Source organism: Manis javanica, chromosome 12, assembly GCF_040802235.1.
Source record: "Manis javanica isolate MJ-LG chromosome 12, MJ_LKY, whole genome shotgun sequence".
Lineage (NCBI taxonomy): Eukaryota > Metazoa > Chordata > Mammalia > Pholidota > Manidae > Manis > Manis javanica.
Window position 1 is genome coordinate 100195383 of NC_133167.1, and position 19516 is coordinate 100214898.

At 39.5% G+C, this 19516-nt stretch overlaps 1 protein-coding gene across 4 annotated transcripts; it reads right to left on the minus strand.

Annotated features, from left to right (window-relative positions):
• Positions 1-408: 408 nt before the first annotated feature.
• On the minus strand, positions 409-19132 carry KLKB1 (kallikrein B1). 4 transcript variants are annotated; one of them, XM_017659246.3, is made up of 15 exons: positions 19038-19132; positions 18375-18433; positions 14350-14512; positions 12907-13013; positions 10460-10619; positions 9958-10067; positions 8031-8190; positions 7166-7275; positions 6840-7002; positions 6628-6740; positions 6315-6480; positions 4595-4770; positions 3527-3622; positions 1725-1864; positions 668-1137 (listed from the first exon to the last, which is right to left on the minus strand). In XM_017659246.3, exons 2-15 carry the CDS (start codon positions 18430-18432, stop codon positions 970-972), a joined length of 1890 nt encoding a protein of 629 aa, XP_017514735.1. In that variant the 5' UTR covers position 18433; positions 19038-19132; the 3' UTR covers positions 668-969. The 4 variants fall into 4 exon arrangements, with proteins under 4 accessions (XP_017514734.1, XP_073075231.1, XP_017514735.1 ...); XM_073219130.1 differs by lacking the exon at positions 19038-19132 and having other exon boundaries at positions 667-1137; positions 6348-6480; positions 18375-18434; XM_073219131.1 differs by lacking the exons at positions 12907-13013; positions 14350-14512 and having other exon boundaries at positions 19038-19116.
• Positions 19133-19516: the final 384 nt, after the last annotated feature.

Sequence of the window (19516 nt, forward strand, 5' to 3'; positions counted from 1 at the left end):
TGTAAGTGGCCAGTTCCTGGGAGTGTTAAGTCAGCTTAACTGAAATGGATGGCGTGGGTTGTGGTAATCACTGGCATGTTTGGAATTTTTGTTGCATATGCATGTATATCATTTATTCCAGGGCTACTTCCTACTGCCATGAATTCACAAGACTGAATTCGATGAAATACTTTACACCTAATAATGCTTCTTGAATTACTGTTGCAGAACCCAGTATCCACTGGACCCCCAGCAGGGCAGATTCCTGGCCCTCTTTGAAGGCTGTGAGATGAGCCCGTCGCAGAGGCTGCAACCAGACAGCTGCCACCCCGCAGGAGCCTTGGGCAACACCAGGGAACCGAGGTAGGAGGCCAGAATGAAAGGGCACCCTGCTGTCCTCCCAGGCTCAGGGAACCCATCTCCTTCTTGGAAAACTGAGTGTTACACAGGTTACCCTTCCACTTGGCAGAACAAAACCCAAGCCTACATGGCTCTTCACCCCAAATGACAAAGGCTGTAGGAGGATTTAATGACCCTGCAGGGGAGGCACAGGCAAGAAATGATTACCTCGGAGATAATATGTATTGAGTTCCCGAGGAAGCTGGAAGACTAGAATGCTCCCAGGCACTGTGCTAGTTCGGAGTCCCTTCTCACCCATTCTATTTCACAATCAGAAGAAAACACTTTTTAATCATACTCTTTTGCCATTTTATTTCACAATAAACAATCGTGGAGATGTTCATTGGCTGTCTCCCATTATGAGTGTGGTTACTGAGTGCTGGAAGCCTGCCTCTGCAAGTCCCTGCCCCCAGCAGCTTTGCATGCAGTGTCTTTAACCTCACGACAAGGACACGAGGTAGCACTGCTCTCCAAGTCTTTGCAGATGAGGACCCCCAGGCTCAGTGTTTGAATTGAACCAGGTTACAAAAGTTAATACTACAAACTGGCTCTTCCCCACCCCTCTAAAGCCTCCTCACACTGGCGACTCCGTCAGTCATCACCATCCCGTATTTTCTCTAAAATCCAGTCCACGTACTCAGCAACTTTGGTGTAGACGCCTGGTTGTTCCCTGCGGGCACAGCCTTCCCCCCAACTGGTGATGCCCACCAAATGCCACATTTTGTTGTGTTTACACACGAAGGGACCGCCTGAATCTCCCTGTGTCACAGTGGGTGGATAAATAAAATGACAGAAAGTTACGACAGTTGTGCCTTTACAGTTCTGTAGTCAGCATGCTGCACACGTCATGCAATACAATTTCTTATAGTTCTTCAGGTATCTCATTTGCCTCATTAGCTGTTAGATATGGTGAAAATTATTTAATTCCATAGTGTATGGTTGTATCTTCTGTTAATTCTAACAAAAGCATTTTGACATCACTATCCCAATGCCAAAAAAATCGAATGCTATTATATTTTTGTACCATTATTGTATGCATAATTGTTTTCCCTTGAATATAGTATGTCCCTGCAAGACTGTGACATTATATAATATATAAATACAAAAATTATATATTGTCATATAATTATATATATATGGTAATTATGTAATTATATATATATATGGTATATATATAATTGAATACATATATTCAATTTGTTAAAGGTTACTTACAAAATTATCAGATCATTTGGCTCTGAATTTTTTAATAAACTATAAGGAAATATACTATAGAAAATATTTTGAAACTAACTTTCTCAAGTAACCTATTGCATTTTTTTTTTTTTAGTAATTGAATACATTACCTTACAGGCATCTTTTCCTCCTTCTTTATAGCCAGCACAGATCATCTGTTTGGTTATTTCATAATCTCTATAACTTCTCTGGCATTCTTCATTTGTTACCAAAGGAATATTTGCCTTCTGTAGGGTATTTTGGATTGTACCTATGAGGTAACCAATATATAGCTTCAGAAGGAGGAAATACAATAAATATAGAAGTAAGACTAGAGTCTTATAGGCAAAGCAGAATGATGAACTTTGGATAAAAATGTTAAAGGTTGAGAAGGTAGAGTTATACACACATAACACAGACAGAGACAGACACAGAGAGCTCTGTGTCGGCCTCTGATGCAATGTAACCCCAGCATCTTAGGCTGACCAGTTCCCTACTATCCTCTTAATCTCAGAAGTCTCTCAGGAATTACCTCTTCTCACCTACAAACAAAAAGCCTGGAAGGTCTTACCTTTCAGTTTTTTATATTTTTAAAGTGATCATTGTAAAACATGATTTTTTTAAAAAACAAAAAACCCCAAACCTCTGGCAACAGAGAAATATTTTGTTCCTCAAATAAATATATTTTCCATGGTGAAGAATTTATTTACAAATAATTCCATTTCCATCAGGGGCCAGGTTCCTCTTGGATATATGTTGGGAGCTTTCTTTGTTTAATTAAGGTTACTTTCATTTCTTTTCCTCTCATGGTACTAGTCCAAAATTTGGAAAAATATGAATCCATCAAATAAGGGACTGAATCAGGAAAGATGGAGAGAGCTTGGTCAGCTCAGATTTGTAAGGAATCATGCAAATATTGTTCCTTGTAGTGTCTATCAGGAGAATAATTTTGAAAAGGCAGAATGGTCTGTTTTCTGGAAAACTCAAGGGCAATTGAAACATCCCCAGGTATCCATAAGCAGGAGCTGTTAACCTAGGGTCCACAGAAGGAATTCACCTGGTCCCTAAACTTGGAGAGGAAAACAAAATACACGTTAATTTCCACCAATCTCCAACTGAAGTGTATGCAGCACTCCTCCCAGCTACGGATGGAGGCCACCATGTACACAGGGATATTAGCATTACCTATCAGTAGAGATCACCTATATGAGATTTTCATATCTCAGTTGTGATATTTTCACATAACAATTATGGCAGATAACTGAAAATATCATTTGTGCTCATCACAATTTCAAAATTATGGTAGCTATTAGAACAAAATACATTAATGAAGAAACACGTGTATTACATATGTTTTAAAATCTTTTTTTATCTAAAAGATATCACATCTTTTAAAAATCATTTTGATAACTGTACTGTAATTTCATTGATTTCCTTTGTAATCCTGTGTGTTGTTTTTAAGCATTTAAAAGCATCATTGAAGAAGGGGTTCATAGGCTTCATCAGATTGCAGGAAGGATGCATGAAAAAAAAAAGATTAAGAGCCTGCCATAAAGAGAGGTGATATGCCTATACACCTGGTCATTAATATCAAGGCAGAACAATAACATTGGCACATGGACCACTACTAGTACTGAGGAAGGGATGGGCTTGAGTGGGCTTGTTAGCCCTGTATGGGACCAATCCTTTAAGTCAAATAAGTGACCTCTGTTCTAAAGTAATATGCTTAAAAGGTTACCTTATAAACTGTTCCAGACCTAAACAAAAATACATCTTCTCAAGAATCCCTGGATAAACTTTTGAGAAGGAATACGTTGGAAAGATCGCAAATTTGGATATCATTTTAGACAGAGGCCAATTAAACTGATCTACTCCATGTACTTAAACATGTAAGACTTGCTTTAGGAACAGCATTTAAAATATCACATGGTACCGTTTTCCTCTGTGAAGCCCCATCCAGTTACCCAACAGTCATTATAAATTCTATTTGTATCATCTTTAGAAGGTAGGCATATTGCTTTTTGGAATTCTGAAAGGTAAGAGAAAAGAAAAGAAAAGAAAATTAGAGTTTGGTTAGACAGTTTTGGATATTGACTTTAAAAATACATACTTTCCTTTTCCAATAGTATCTTTCTATAGAGTAGCACAAAAAAAAATGCTTTTGCTTTTTGCTCAGTTTCTAAGAATGATTCAAGAAAATTTCTCACCATAAGAATCATTCTCACATGACATTTTTGGTGTTAAGATTTCTGTATTATATTTTAAAACTCAGAACTGAAATTTACTGTCAAAAGCATTTAGAAGTTCCTGTGTGTTACTCTGTATGTAATACTTTTAAGAGTAATAGCAGAGTGTCTCTACTGTTTCAGGCACTATTTTTTAGGTGCTTTAACTTATCAACTGACTTAGTTATTATAATAAGCCAATGGGGTAATTATCATGCCCATTTTACAGATGAGGAATTTAGAGGTGCAAAGAGGTAAAAGCCACTTGCCTAAGGTCACAGAATCATTAATGGACACATTGGGCATTCAGCACCTATGGCTCTTCTCACCTCCCAGTGCAACCCCTCCAACCTTGATGCTGTCATCTTTCCAGAGCTTCCTTCTGCAAGGGTCTCTTCTCTACTCAGGTTACACCTGGGAATTAATATCTGCCCATTTGCCCTCATATATTCCTAATGTGCCTAAAGTCCTAATTCTGCTACTCATGTCAAAGGAAGCCATGTTTCCCAGATGGCAAAGATGTTTCCTATATCTATTATTTCAATAATGTATATGCAGCTGTAGTCCTACCTAAAGGAACAAAGTCACATTTCTTGCCCTTTAACTATAAGAGATTTTACACTCATGTTTTACCTTTCCTCACCTTTTCCCCAATTCCACTACCATAAAACAAAGACAGTCTCTCCAGATTCTGCCCTCTCATTCAAACTGTTGTAAAGATTTAAACCCATGCAATTCAGCCGTGCAGCTTGCTTCTCTTTAAATATGCTACATACCAGTATAATTCAAAGGATGCTCAAGTTTTAGTAAGGCAATATCATGACCAGTTCCTGAGAGCTTGTAATTTTGGTGAATAATAATCTCTCTTATTTGTGAGAAATGTGTTTCATTTGTTATCTCTGACAGATTTAAAATGCCACCATAAACGCGCCAAACATCCAACGTGGGAAGCCTAGAAGGGAAAAATAAATACTGGTTTGAGACCAGAAAGACTGGCCTTTGATGCTGGTATTTTTTCCCTCAAAAAGAACTAAGAAGAAAATACTACATGTGACATATTTTTACTTACCTAATTACTCTTCCTAGCAATTTGTCATCACCAATAGGAGCAGTACTGAATCTCTGCAGATTAGTTTAGAAGTTGAAAAATGTACATCTATATAATTATTTCATGTTTACTATAACTAAAAATACAAGAAGGTTGCTGTCCCATTCTGAGAGAAATTGTGGTCTGGAGAGATTCTAGACATTTATCACAGGAAAATCTTACTCAGTTCATTGATGCTGAAAGCATTTGCTCCCATGAAATTCAGAATTACCGAGAAGTCAGACTGATCTTACATGAGCCCTATCAGGACTTCAGAGTTACTTAAACTCTATCTATTTATATTTTGGAAAGCATGAAAACTTAAATTAACCATTTAAAATATGAGTATATACAATGTAAATCAAATTATGAGCAAAATCGAAATCTTATTGTGTGTAAAGATTTGGAAATTTTTATCATCCTTACGTGTGTGGTGCAAGACGTGCTCTCACAAAATGCTAGAGGAAATAATGGTTATATCAGGTACAAAGTGGCTTTCTTTCCAATATGAAATTAGTGTTTCTGTGTTCCTTTTAGACAGAGAAGAGCAGAACTTTGTAGAAAGGAAAATACTTTTTGAGAGACACCAAGTGTCTTATTTTAGGGTTATTAGTATCTCTTATGCATATTCATCTCCTCTATTTTTACATTTCTTATTTGATCACAACTTACGTTTCTTAAAGTAATTTTTATGTTCCAGATATAGTGGTATACATTTTAAGGATGTCCTTCCAATAATGTTAAATCCTTCCAATCATATTACAAATAGGATACTATTATAATTCATATTTTACAGATAAGAAAACAAGACTAAGAGAGACTTATAATCACCCAAAGTCCATCCATACCTCGAGTAAGTGGCAGAGCTGTGACTCCAGCTCTGGTCTAAGTATTTAAAACTTTAAAACTCTGACATATATATACACTATTTGTTTGATAAAGTAGAAATATTATATCAGATTATATTCTTTGAAATATGTAGGATAATATATACAATAAATCACAGCATTTTCATTTTATTATTAATATTAGTATATGTGTGAATCAAAGAGCTGAAAGTAAAGTCTCCATGGGCCTGAAGAATAAGCCATGGGAGTATATGGGCAGTGGTGGGTGAAAGAGGGGCAGGAGGGGCATTTTTTCATTGTTCTTTAAATAGGAGTAATGTCCCCCAGGAAGTGTCAAACCTGCAGATAGGTCACACAAGGTTCTGACAGGTCAGATTGTTCAGTTTCACAGAGGCCCTACTAGTCGCTCAAAATTGTGAACACCATCCTGCTTTAAAATGACTCTTATTAAAACAGTAATATTCTATTAATAAACTAACATGATGATCGAGACATTGGTGATCAGATTCTTCAAACTGAAAATGCCGGGTAAGACCTGGATAAGACACATCCAAACCTTACCCGTCAAAGCAGTGGGCAGCAGTTAGGACCCACCGGCGTCTAATGATGGCCCCTCCGCACACGTGGCTCTGCTCCTTGAGCTTCACTTGCAGGCTGACCTGCCAAGGCCACTCTCTCAAGGAGGAGTGGGTTCCTCCAACGATGCGTGTGTCTGATTTGGGGCAGACTAAAGAGGGTGGGAATTAGAGGTGAATCAGAGTCCTCTTCAGCCAAGGAAAACAAGATGCATGATTCCATTATACAGGACTATGCAAGCTGTCGAAAGGACATGGACATCCCCTTACAGTTCTATGAAAAAGTGAGGTTTACTCACCAGAGTCGTCCTGACCTTTACACAACCTCAAAGAATAACCAGAGCTCGCTTGTGTCCCATAAGTAATCCTAGTTGGGGCACCATCCAGAGATAATCTTAAGGAGCACTTACACCTAGAGAAAACGATCAGTGTAAAGATCGAGGCTTCATGCAACGGGAAAGCTCGTGAAATTGTCTTGCTGGTGGTGTTTGAAAAATAAATTTTCACTGACTTGTCTCCTCTACAGTCTTCTGGGAGTAAAGAATAAGTAAAGAACTGACAGCGGATCATCTTCGTACAAGTCTCCTGGCAAGCATTCACTCCTTTAACGAAGGTCACATTCAATTCTTCCCCTTCAAAAGCAACTCCTGAGTAAACTTTGGAGTGGCAGGGCTCTGTGCCAGTTAGAAACAAAAAGATACGAAATGAAAACAGCAATAAACCACTTTCACACGAGTTTCTGGCACACCGAGGATTGTATCATTATTTTGTCATGACATGTTATAAGGTCATAACATTCATCACATTTTATGTAATATTATCCCTGAGTCACATTACCAGGCAAAGTTTGTTTGCACGTTAAGAGGCTATGTCCAGATACGGCGTTTTCCTGAGGAGTGGGGGTACTCGGTGTCCCGCTTTGGGAGGTCTTAAGGACACAAACGTTTCTGTTTTAATAAAGGAGGAGAGAGAAACCAAACTGCATTAAAGACAAATACAAAAGCCCTTCATAACAACAAAGCACCCCTGCACATTTTTTTCTCCTGAGAAACTCTCTTCAAAGTCAGCCAGATGACAGGACTCTAATAAATTATGGAGATTAAATGTAAGTCAAGCTACATCTCCTTGTGAAGAAAACTGATAGGCACAGATAACCTGAAAAGAGGAGAAAGGTAAAGTTCCACCTTTTAATTGAAAGAGAAAAAAGAGCAAAGAACAAATTCTGAGGATTTATGCTGCTGATACTATTATATTACCCTTCTCGTAGCTCCATCTCATATAGACATATAGAAAGGAAAGGGCAGATTATCTAAGGGTGAAAAGGTCTCACCAGAACCTTGAGCAGGAGGACACAGGGATCTAGTTTCTGAAACGGAGCTAGAGCCAGCAGGCTTAAAGGATGTGCTGCCAGCAAGCGCGTTCTCCTTGACGTTCGTGGAAAACGTGACGATCAGTAAGAAAGGTACCAGCTCCTTTTCTTCCCCTGGCTGTTGGGTCGTGGGTGCAGCGGTAAGTTTGAGCAAGAGAAGATAGGCGGAAAAGTCCACTAAGCTCTTACCTAATCTGCACCTGGCAGAAAAATACCTACTTACACTACAGGTTCAGACGTTTTCAGGAAAATGAACAAAGCCTTTCGAAGACTCAAACTGTAAAATCACAGTGATGGGGGGGACAGCCGCAAACGTCACGCACTCACACTTACCGCTGTGACTCGGGGCTCCGTGCATTTGTGTAGAAAGTAAAGAAGAGGCAGTCGGGGCGATAGGTGCAAATGGTTCGACACACAAATGCATCTGGAGTGATGACTCTGGCAACGTCCACGTCGGAAAAGGCGAGATGTTGGAAAATGTCCCTGTGGCAACCTGTGAGCTCACAGAGGGCAGATGTCCCTCAGTAAATGACATTACGCTAAATTTGCCTGTGCTCTGTCATCATAACTAAGCAAATTATGACTGTTTGTTATTCATAGCACTAAACATCCTAAGTGAAAAAGCGTCAGTTAACATCTCCTCAAACTTGTTGACCATTTGGAAGAAGGAAAAATTAGTCTACCTCTGATAAAAGAGAGATTCCTATGTCAGAGAATTAGGATTGCTTAACCTAGGCCCCCTGGCTCCATCCCCAAAAGTGCAAAATATTTTGGTTACTTGACATGTGCATATTGCCCTCCACCCTACACTCTAGGCCTTAGGGACATGAGGTTTTGTGTTATGTTTTCCTGAATATTTTTAACAAAAAGAGATGAATAAAAATGTTGTAGCTAACCAAAGCAGGCCATGTGCCCACTGAAGTTAAAACTGTAGGGGAAAAAAAAAGACTTAGTTCGGCAAAGTCACCAAACAAGCAGCCATGACAGCAACAGCATCAGCTGGAACAGCAGACCCCAGGGAAGGAGGGAATCTGCCTTCCAGAGCTGCCATGTGTTGGTATTTAAGAGTTCTGATAGTTTCCCCAAATAATTACAAGACATGCAAAGAGACAAAGTCTGGTCCTTGGACAGGCAAAGAGGCAGTCGGTATCAACTGTTGCTGAGGAAGGCCAGACATGGGACCTGCCATACCAGGACACTGCCAGCTCGTTGAAATAGGCTCAGAGAGCTAAAGGAAACCACATCTACAACACTGAAGAAGAGTACGAGACCACTGTCTCACCAAATCGAGAAATATCAATAAAGTATAGAAATTACATTTTTAAAAAAGAACCAAATATGAATATTAAACATTAAATGATCAGGAAATGTGAACCAGTAGATGCAGCACGTGCCACGGCTGGGGTGTGCGGGCGGGGAGAGGAGGCAAAGAGGGGGTGTGGTGCACTGCTGCCACCTTGCTCAGTGGGGGCCTAGCGCAGCGCCCGAGTTGGGGCTCCGCACAGAGTTGGCACCCGGAGCTCTGTAGGATTGGCTGTTGGTGTTTGGTTTCAATAGCATCTTATTAAGATGCTGAAATGCCCACTAAAGGGGAATATCATGGCAGTTTTCTAGATAACCAAGTTGAAATTACCTATGTGTCTGAAACTGCAGTGTTCTGATTCCTTATGGTAGTCATGTCACTAGATAATGGACACCCCCAAGAAATGACCTCACAGTTTTCTCTACAGTGCCATCACTATACTCATTCACCATTGCGCCATGACGAATTATCACAAACTTCGGGGCTGAAAACAACACAATTTTTTTATCTCACAATTCTGGAGCTTAGAAGTCCAGAATAAGTCTTGCCTAAAATCAGGATGTTGGCAGGGCTGTCTTCCTTCATGAGGCTGGGGGACAACCTGTTGCCCCACGTTTTCCAGCTTCTCTGGGGGCCACCTCCATTCCTGGGCTCCCGGATCCACTCACCGTCCTCAAAGCCAGCATGTAACATCTTCAAGTCTCTCTCTCTCTCTCTCTGACTTTGACCCTTCAGTCTTCCTTTTTCTCTTGTAAAGACTCTTGTGACTTCCCTGGGCCCATCCACATAACAAAGAATAATCTTCCATCTCAAAATCCTTAACTTGATCACATCTGCAAAACCCTTCTCCTAGGAAGCTAACATATTCACAGGTTCCAGGCATTGGGATGTAGACACCTCTGGGGTTCTCATTCTGCCTACTACAATCACAGAGCAAAATAGTAACCATGCAATTACCAAGATTTGAGTGTGCACAAGGCCCCAGAGAGAATCCAGATGCCACGTCAGCCACCACCTTTATACTGGTGGGTGTTCCTTGCAGACTGTACTTTAATAGGCACTTGTTCCTGAATGTGAAGCAAAGAGGTTACTGGGCTTCCTAAATCATGGGGTGCATGCAGCAGTGCATTTTGCCTTGAAATGACTCATGGCCAGTGGACAAAGCAACCAGACTTTGATAATAAATGGTAGGGCTTTGTATTACTAATCAAAAAGACATCTTTCCCCTCTGCAGAGGGAAGGGTAAGGAAAGGAGACATTATTCTAGTAAACCCTCATTCCACATGCAAGGAGATTATTCTCTGCTGGAAAAATGACACCAAAATTGACTAAAGAAATAATGAGGGGGTCAGGTCTAAAAGCCCTGTTTGGTTTTCAGTTGGGTGAATAAAGGTTATGAAAAGTACAGTTAAACCCTAAAAGCACGTTAGGAAGAACAAACACTATGAGCGCCACTCACCGGTACTCCGCATTGTGAAATGTTTGTGTAGCGTATGTGAAAAACTGGCAGCGAATGTGATGGGTGCATCTGTCCTGGCATTCTTCAGCACTTTTAACCCTAGATACATTAAAATTGACTCCTCTCATATCAATTCCTTCATGAATGTCTTGGTGGCAAGCTGTACAAATAAAATGCACAGAGCAAAATGCACGGTCAGTTTCCCTTGTAGAAGTAGATCGTCAGTTTGGGCAGGGTGGTTTTAAAGGATAATACTCTGGTTTTGGCAACTGCCCTGCTAATGAAGAGATGTAGAATTTTTATCACATCATTAAATTATAAAGCTCTGCTTGAAGTACACACATTCCAGTATGTGTTGGCGCGCACTCGCCGGGAAAAGGGATTACTTGGCATTCCAAACTGCAGAGTCTGTGCAGCAGTACAGGTAATACTGCAAGCTGAATTTGTCAGTGCGCGTGGACGATACGCAGGGTAATAGTAACAAGGCCCCTGCTGATGTGTGCTAGGGGTTTGCATTATCAAAGAGTGCCTTCAACCCCTGGCATTGAGTAAAGGAGCTTCTCTACCTCTTTGCTTATTTCTCAGCCTTCAGCTACACCTGTCTGATTGCAAATTGCATCTGGAAGCCCATGTCTTTGACATTTAATCTGTCACTCTCATCTATGTATTGAGTCATTATATCAACTTGTATATGAACAATGAAACCTTTTCCTTCTTGCTTTAAAATTGTGCTAAATTCCACTTAAGCACCCTTTCAGTTGAAATTTATCTTCTATTCTAAAAATACAGGTAGCTATTTTGACAGATGGTGATCCAAATCTATGACTTAGGCTCTTTATTTTTAAGAGTCGAATTTGTTAGTTAGACCCTTGGTTAAGGAAACTAGCAGTATAAGCCATGATCTTTTGTATGTATATTTTCTACTCCTAAGAGGTACGGTTGAAGAAGTCATAAAACTAGATTTAATGGTGGGAATGACAGAAAATATACAAATTAGTAGGGCAACAATATATTGAGTTGATTATTCACAGTGGTTCGTGCACACACGGATTTTCAGAATATGTATGAGAAATCTCCAATTCTGCTGCATGTGAGACAGGAAACAGGCAAAGTTGGGATGGGATACTTACAGACTAAGACTTTTCTTTATGATTAGTTGAAAGCTATAAAGCTACCTCTAAATATTTTAAACTAAAATTGGTCTTGAGTTTAAAGACTTTATGTGCCTGCGAGGAATTTTTCATTTTAATTTAAAATACTTGGGGAGAGTTAGAAGGGAACATTAAGTTGTGTAAGACTACGTTTTTGGAAAAAATAACAATGACTAAGGTGTATTGAGAAAGGCACATTTTTCTTTACATTTTACTATGATACTGTAACTGGAAAGAACACTTAACTGGATAATTTACACTAAATTGTATTAAGATGTAAGTCTGATCTTACAAAATAAGAAATGTACTCTTCAGGTAAACTACGTATTGACTAAGTCAGGCCCCCATGTTTTTAACTAAGGACTGGTTATGACACAGCCGGCAGGCACAGAGCGTGTGTGCATTGAGGGAGTGGTATGAATGAGGGAGCAAAGGATGAAAAACCTTAAAACATCTGAAGTTTGAAAGTGCAAAATTAACTGTGGATAGTAAAGGTAAAGTAGCGACTACATATAAGCACAGCATGGTTATTTTAAGGTTCCACCAGCCCATCAATTGAGAGAATCTTTTTCAGTACTTTTCACTTTGGATCAATCATGTCAGAGAAATAGTTCATTTGCCTCAAATTTTTTTTAGGATATGGCTGGTAATTGTTTCTCAAGACATTAGTAGCAGTAAGCATCAGAATTAGTTTCCTGGCCTCTTGTCCTCACATTTTTTTCTAAGAAGTTTTATTCTCAGCAAGACTTTCAGAGCCCACTCCTTCAGTTTTGGGACTTAACATGATTTCTTAATCTTGGCACTATCGACGTTTCGGACCTGAAATCCTTTGTCCTCGGAGCTTCCCTGGGCTTTATAGAATGTTAGCGGCATCTCTGATCTCTAGGTGCCAAGTTGTGACAACCAGAAATGTCTCCAGACATTGGCAAATGCCCCCTGGAGGAAGAACTAAGTCCCTGGTTGAGAATCACTGATGTCCAAATTACCCTCAAGTGAAACAGGTAGAGATGCTCTCTGTGTTGTTCTCTTTAAGATCTTACCTGGAATCAAGGGGATGCTATTGTTTGGATGTGTATTCACTTTCTGCAAATCGTACACTCTAGTGCTAACCTCTTGAACAATAGCGGCTTGTTAAGCAGGTGTTAACTGATAAACACAAGGGGATACATCCAGAATACTGCCCCGTCTCTGATCTTTCTGAGTGTGCCCTTCCAAAGGACAGTACAGTGTGAGCAAGAGCCATCCGTAGGTAGACCCATTAGTCATTCAAATTCAGCTAAAGAATCCACACCTTACCACTTATTTGCTGGCCACATTGTTTTAAGGAATGTCCAGAAATTGCATTTGTCCGTGACATTCTTGGCAGGGTTCCTGTAACACTGTCTTTCAAGAAGCAACCAAACCTGTTTTTAAAAGTAGCTTATCTTAGGAAGTAGGATAATAAACAAACATTGGAGAAATGTATAGCATTTTTATACACTAATAAATAGAGCTATAAATAAGGAAAATAATAGTGGGAATAATAATAGCTTCCCTGACACTTGCTGGAAAGAACATCCTTAGAGGCAATTCCATAATATCTAATGGTCTGTAACCCCTAACTTCAGTATTGCTCTCCTTTACAGTCAACTTTTTTAGTACAGAAAGTCTGTCATATTAAAGAGGTAATGATTTTTCCTATGTTTTGGGGAATTATGTTCCCACCTGGTGATTATTTTTATAAGTACTTTCATTTACTTAAGAAATTAAATTAGTTGTGAGAGTTGGATCTATGCTTATTGACTTGTAGTCTACATCTACTTGAAAGACCTCTTTCCTGTCTTTAATATCAACCTTAATGACACTTCCGTTATCCACAAGGATTCTAGAACCTAACAGCATTTTGTTTTAAAAAGTTGATGGTTCACACATATGGTCCAGGTTTTCTGCACAGGTTTAACATGTAGAGTCAGGGGGCGATTGTTTACTTCCCAGTTGTTAAATTCAAACAGAGAGAAGATAAAAGAAAAGAATTGTGGATATGGAAAGGGGCACAATGAAGAAATGTTCATTCTGGATATTGATCAAAATTAAAATCATGAAACTGTGGCTGTACTTAGGCAACTTTATGACCTATGAAGATTGTACATCACATGCTTGTTTCCAAACTGCCAGTTAATAATATACATTCACAGGCACTCACACACACTATGTACACCAGGGGTTCACAAATGGGCTCACTATAGGCACCAGTAAGGCCCACCCTTTCCCAAGGTCACAAACTCTGTCTAGATCTTAATGATATCCTCAAAATGCTTACCTTCTGTTACATTTTCTTAGGACTGTGCTAGCCACAAATGTAATCACGAGACAGGCAGCAAGTATGTTTAATTGCTTGGGTGAAATACCCACCCGTTTTTAGACCCTTTCTTGAGACAATCTCTTAACCCAGTGATTTTCAAGCTTTTTCCTTCAGGCCTAGCATAGAAATGACTTGCTTCCACTACTGTAAGTGAATACAACCGTTGTTTAACATGCATACTTCCAGGCCCTGAACTTTGGTTCGATGGGCTGAATGGTTTGGTTCTTAGGCTGCAGCCTAAGAATCTACTTATGTAAGAACCGCTGCAGGTGATCCTAGCAAAGCTGGTCTTTGAACCCTATTTGATGTGACCCTAAAATGCTACACCCCTTTGCATATAACCGGTTTCATTGTGAAAAACTGACAGGCTTTTCCAATAATGAAATACCAACTTTTACCTTTTGTCTGTGTCATTAGTTGAATTTGCAGGAAGAAAACTAAATAGCAAACATCTAGGGTGGAAGGTACACATCATCCTACAGTACTGGGCGTTTGGGGTAAACATGGCGGTTACATCCCCCCCTCTGAAGAAGGTATTTTCATACAGTTGAGTCAGGCATCCTGAGATACAATCATTGGGGAAAAAGAACATTAATTTAGTACAAATGCAAATATTTTAATAGAAATATATCTGTGTTCTGAACCTTGTTACTTCCTCCACTTATTACCCAGAGATCATTAGGACATGACTTTAATTATAGAAGTAAAATGAAACATGGTGACTATTTGAACAATGTATAATGTCATCTAAAGACCTCCTATGAGTACTTCTGTACAAGAAACTTCGTTGACCTTTATTAAATCATACAATAATTTGCACATAAATTTTTCCCCAAGAAAATACAGTCCTAGCTTGCTTTCTCCATCGCCTAATGTGCTATGAAAATATCATGCCTTAAAAATAACAATGTGTAATTTCTTTATCAAAACATTTTCAAAACAAACATTCCCACTGGATTCTCACAGTTACTCTGTAAGAGAAGCTAGAGACAGACTTTATTACATGCATCTGACTTTTTTATTTTAAAGAAAGATGTTAAGTACCTGGGTCTCAGGGCAGCACAAACTTGCCGAGGATCCACATGGGTAATGAGTATCCTGGAACATACACCCAGCTCTTCTGACTCCTAATCTTGCCCCCTTCTGTAGTGTGCGATAATGTAAAATGTTCCCCATGCTTAGTTTAATTCAAGCAAACTAACCGTTACTGGGTATTGCTGAGATGAGTGCAGAGGAGGTGGTATTTATTCAGATTCCACAGACTCATTTGTTTTGCATAGTTTAAGCAAATACATGCATATGTCAAATTGGAAATCCACTTTGAACCGTTTGCTATTTGGTGGTTTGCACCTCTGAAGTACCCTGTATCCCACATATTATCATAGTATTAAGTGCTACCTTTACTGTTTCATATATTAAAGTGTTAATTTAACCTAGGAATTTGGGTTTATCTTGAAAGACCCAATTCAGAGTCAGATTAATAACCTCCTCCAGTGCAGGCATTGCATTCACTTTACTTGGTCAACTGTTCATTAACCACAGGATATTCCTATGACAACCTCGTCTGTCTCCTAGGGCACTAGTCACGCTTCAGTTTTAATACGGTTTATTTTTGTATTGCCTTTCAGGGGATGGGCAGCTTATTCACATGTACTTCATTAAACACTGGGGATTAAAATTCTATCTGCAGGATCCCACCTCTCTGGGGATTATGGCGCTGAGCCCCATTATGATGACGCAACCCCCCAGGATCCTTCTCTCCCTCTCAGAGGTGTGGCTAAGATGACTAAGCCTTAGGTAAAGTTTGTATTTAGAAAGTACAGAGATCTTTCAGGTGAAAGTTTCTGGGAGTACAAGTTGCCAAGGGTATAGGCCTGGATCTCCTATGCTCCCAGAATACTGAATAGTTGTTCCGGCGACCATGCAAACTGCAAAGTGGCCTGTGTTTGAGACAACTAGTATTTTGGCTGACTCATAATTAGTCACCCTCCCCATCCCAGTGCACAAACGTGGGTACCAACAATGGCCAGTGGGAACTTGGGGGTTCCCATTCTGCCACTGAACTTCTGCGAACTGTCGCATAACCCAGCCTATGGAAAGGGCAACTAGAAATATGCCAACTTTGGAGCAGACTGGACAGAAAGTCTTCGTAGGTGTTCTTGCTTATCTTCCAAACTCAGTAACAGGGATGCTGCTGATGGTGATGATGGTAACGGTAGGCTTGTCTGTATCGTATTTGAGAGTGTATTAAGGCACTGTTACATATGTTATCCCACAACATAATATATGTTATATCTCATCCCACTAGCCCCTGTGTCCAAGACGTTGGGCAGGTTATTTGGTCTTGTTAAAAAATGACATAATATGGAGAAGTAAAGCACACTAGTTTTCAAAAATTGGGCAAAAGTTATGACAAGGTAATTTACAAGAGAAATATGAGTGACTAGTAAATATATAACAATAGTAAAGAAATCACAAACCCAGGCAAGTTCACACAACTAGATGCCATTTTACTTACCAGACTAGCAAAAGGTTTAAATTATCTAAGTTACTGGTGTTGATATACTGATTTTGGTTGCAAATGATAAAAAAAAAACCTAGTTCAGAGTGACATGAATGCAACTGCAACATATTGGTTCAGAAGCCAGAGTCCCCGGGGGGTCTTCGGGATGAACTGGGTGTGGTGCTCAGCTGATCCCATCAAGACACGGTTCGCCTTCGTACATTTGCTGTGTTCTGTGGTGGCGCCATTGCTGTCAAGCTCCACACTGTAGCAAGGTGGTGCCAGAAGCTCAAGCCTGGGTATTCTCCCGCAGCTTAAGCCCAATTGGAGAAAAGGATAAGTTGTGTTTCTGGAAGTGTAAACAAAAATCTCATTGCGAGACTTGGGCTCTGCTAAGTCATTACAACCAGCAGGACTGTTCAGGTCGCCTGGGTCAGGCCTGCCTGATGAACCAAGCTGGGAGGCAACAGTTTTCCAGAAAGAAATTAGGACATTCCTTCCAGAACAGTGAATGTCTGCCAGGCCACAAAACAACAGGTAACTCCGAGAATCAGCCTAAATGATCACTCTCATCTGTTGGTGGAAAAAAATCAATTTCGGAATGACCCCCATGGACGATAATTTCATGATGTAGGTCATAAAACCTTTAAAAATATTCACACCTTTGTTTCTAGCATTTTTATTTCCAAAAATTATTCTACAGAAATAATTGAATATGTGTGTACAAATGTGCCCACAAAAATATACCATGAATAGGGAAGAATAGGGAAAGTGCCAAATAATATATATATTTACTTGCACAAAAAGATGGCTATAAATGGGAAACAAGTTATAAAAAAGTATATATAATTAATAGCATCTTTGATAAATGGGTAAATAGATATCTGTAGAAAAATACCTTACAGCTAAACAAAGATTTTTTAACAATGCTCATTTCGCTGCTATGGGTCTATAGGCAGTATGTAGTTTCTCATTTTGTGCTTCTTTGCACCTCTAATTTTCCTACCATCATAATTTTTTTTTTTGCCAGAAAAATAGAATTGAAGTGGACATGGTCCACAGCACCTGTGGCTTCTATTCCTCAGCATTCAGTGGGTGTGTATATAGCAATGATTATGGCTCAGAAGAGCAATTAGGAGAGAGGGCACAGATAAGGGGAGTTTGGTTTAGAAAAAAGCTTCTTCCTGAAGAATTGTATCTCTTTACAAATGTAAGCCTTACCCAAGGGGTGTGTATCTCAGCCACACATCTGAGAGGTAAGCAAATAGTCACTGTGGTGTGGCCATCTTAAGAAAACATAGAATCTACCCCTAACAGTGGCACAGAGAAAACTCCATTCTAAACTGAATGAAAAACAGTGTCCAAAATCATTCTTATTCTCTGACACTTTAATGGGATGAATAGAAAGAGAAATGAGATCAAAACCTAATGTTGAAATTAGAACTATTCAAATGAATGGTGTATTAAATGTAAACTAGATACTTTCATTTCTGAAATAGTACCCTAGTGGTCTAAAAGAGTAAAAATATGTCCTGTGCACCTATTACCAATACTTAGGTCATACCCAGACACTATAAAACGCCTAGCCTGCTTTTAAATATACAGAGAACATTGATTAAGATAGAAGGCTGATTATTTTAAGATCTGCTTTGTAGAGAATCATTTCCAAAGAGCAGTTTCTGTTAGCCTGTGACCAAATACACACTCACTCCTGGGCTCCTCCCCCTGGCGTGTGTAGGGCAGCCTATCCAGGAAGTGGGAATTGGCTCCGAACATTAAAAGGATATGTGTCCTGATTTATCAGAGCCTCCCTCCTTCCAGAAGCTGAATATTCAGTGACTTTCTCCAGGGAGTGGCACATCGTCGTGCTTAACTACTCCTTTCCCACACACCTTTATGTTTTACAGATAGTCCACTCACCACAGGAAACTGTAGCAAACAAGCAAATGAAAGAAGCTGCTTGCCTGAGTAAGATCATCCTAAAAGAGAAAGCAACACATGCATAACTCTGCTGGAGATAGAGCATAATTAACACGAATCTTAATTTAAGGTGAGATAGGTTTTCTTATAAATGTCTGGATGGCAAGTCTAAGCACATAATTGCATAAAGTACAGCACAGAGAACAAGAGTTCAGTGGTACATTTTACCCTGGGACCTTGACACAAGATACAAATGGAGACCTCTACATTTCTATTGTGTTTATTGTTTAGGATCCACCCAGATGGTTAGTAATCGCAGAAAAGGAACAGGTGGAGGTGGACTGCACATTTGTGAAACTTCTTGATCGGAGCAAAAAGAAAATTATTGTAAATAATGGTAATGATATCAGTCCAGAATCCCTATAAAGAAATGCTCTCAAAATAATCAAGTGCATTTAAAAATTTTACATCGGTCTCTATTTTCATTGGTTTTAAAATATCTTGCACATAAAGATTTACACCTATAAGAATATCAGTTCCTCCTATAATCTCTAAATATGCAGGAAATGAGAACATAAACTAATAGCTTCTTCACAAAGTAAAAGTCATGCTTAGTAAAACAATTACTTTTCAGAAGCAATCATAGTAATAAAAATTCTCTACCTGAAAGCACAATTGCTTCCGTGGCTCTGGAGGTGAGGGTGTCTCTCGCCACTTAAAAATGGATGGTCTTCAGGCTTTCCTAATGTGGCACTGCGGGCAGTGTTTGCTTGGCTCCAATATTGACTTTGGTTTTCTGCCAATGGTTTTAACTTTTTGCCCTGTCAACATATTCTATGAACATCCCATTTCTGTGTTCAGCCATTTAATACATTAACTGTTTCCTGTTAGGGCCACACAACTGACGCACGGGTTTTCATTTATAACATTCCCAGTTACTTGGGGTCATGCAGCTTAAATCTCATCTAACTGGACTTTTTTCATCACAGTGACCTGGGTGCACAACTGAATAAAGGGTGCATAACTCACCCTGGAAAGATCTGGCAAATGATGTCTATGACTTCCCCTACCCTAGTCAAAGAAGCATGTCACACTGAAGTTTTAAGTATGGCAGGGAATGAATGGGTCAGTGTTTAGGTCCT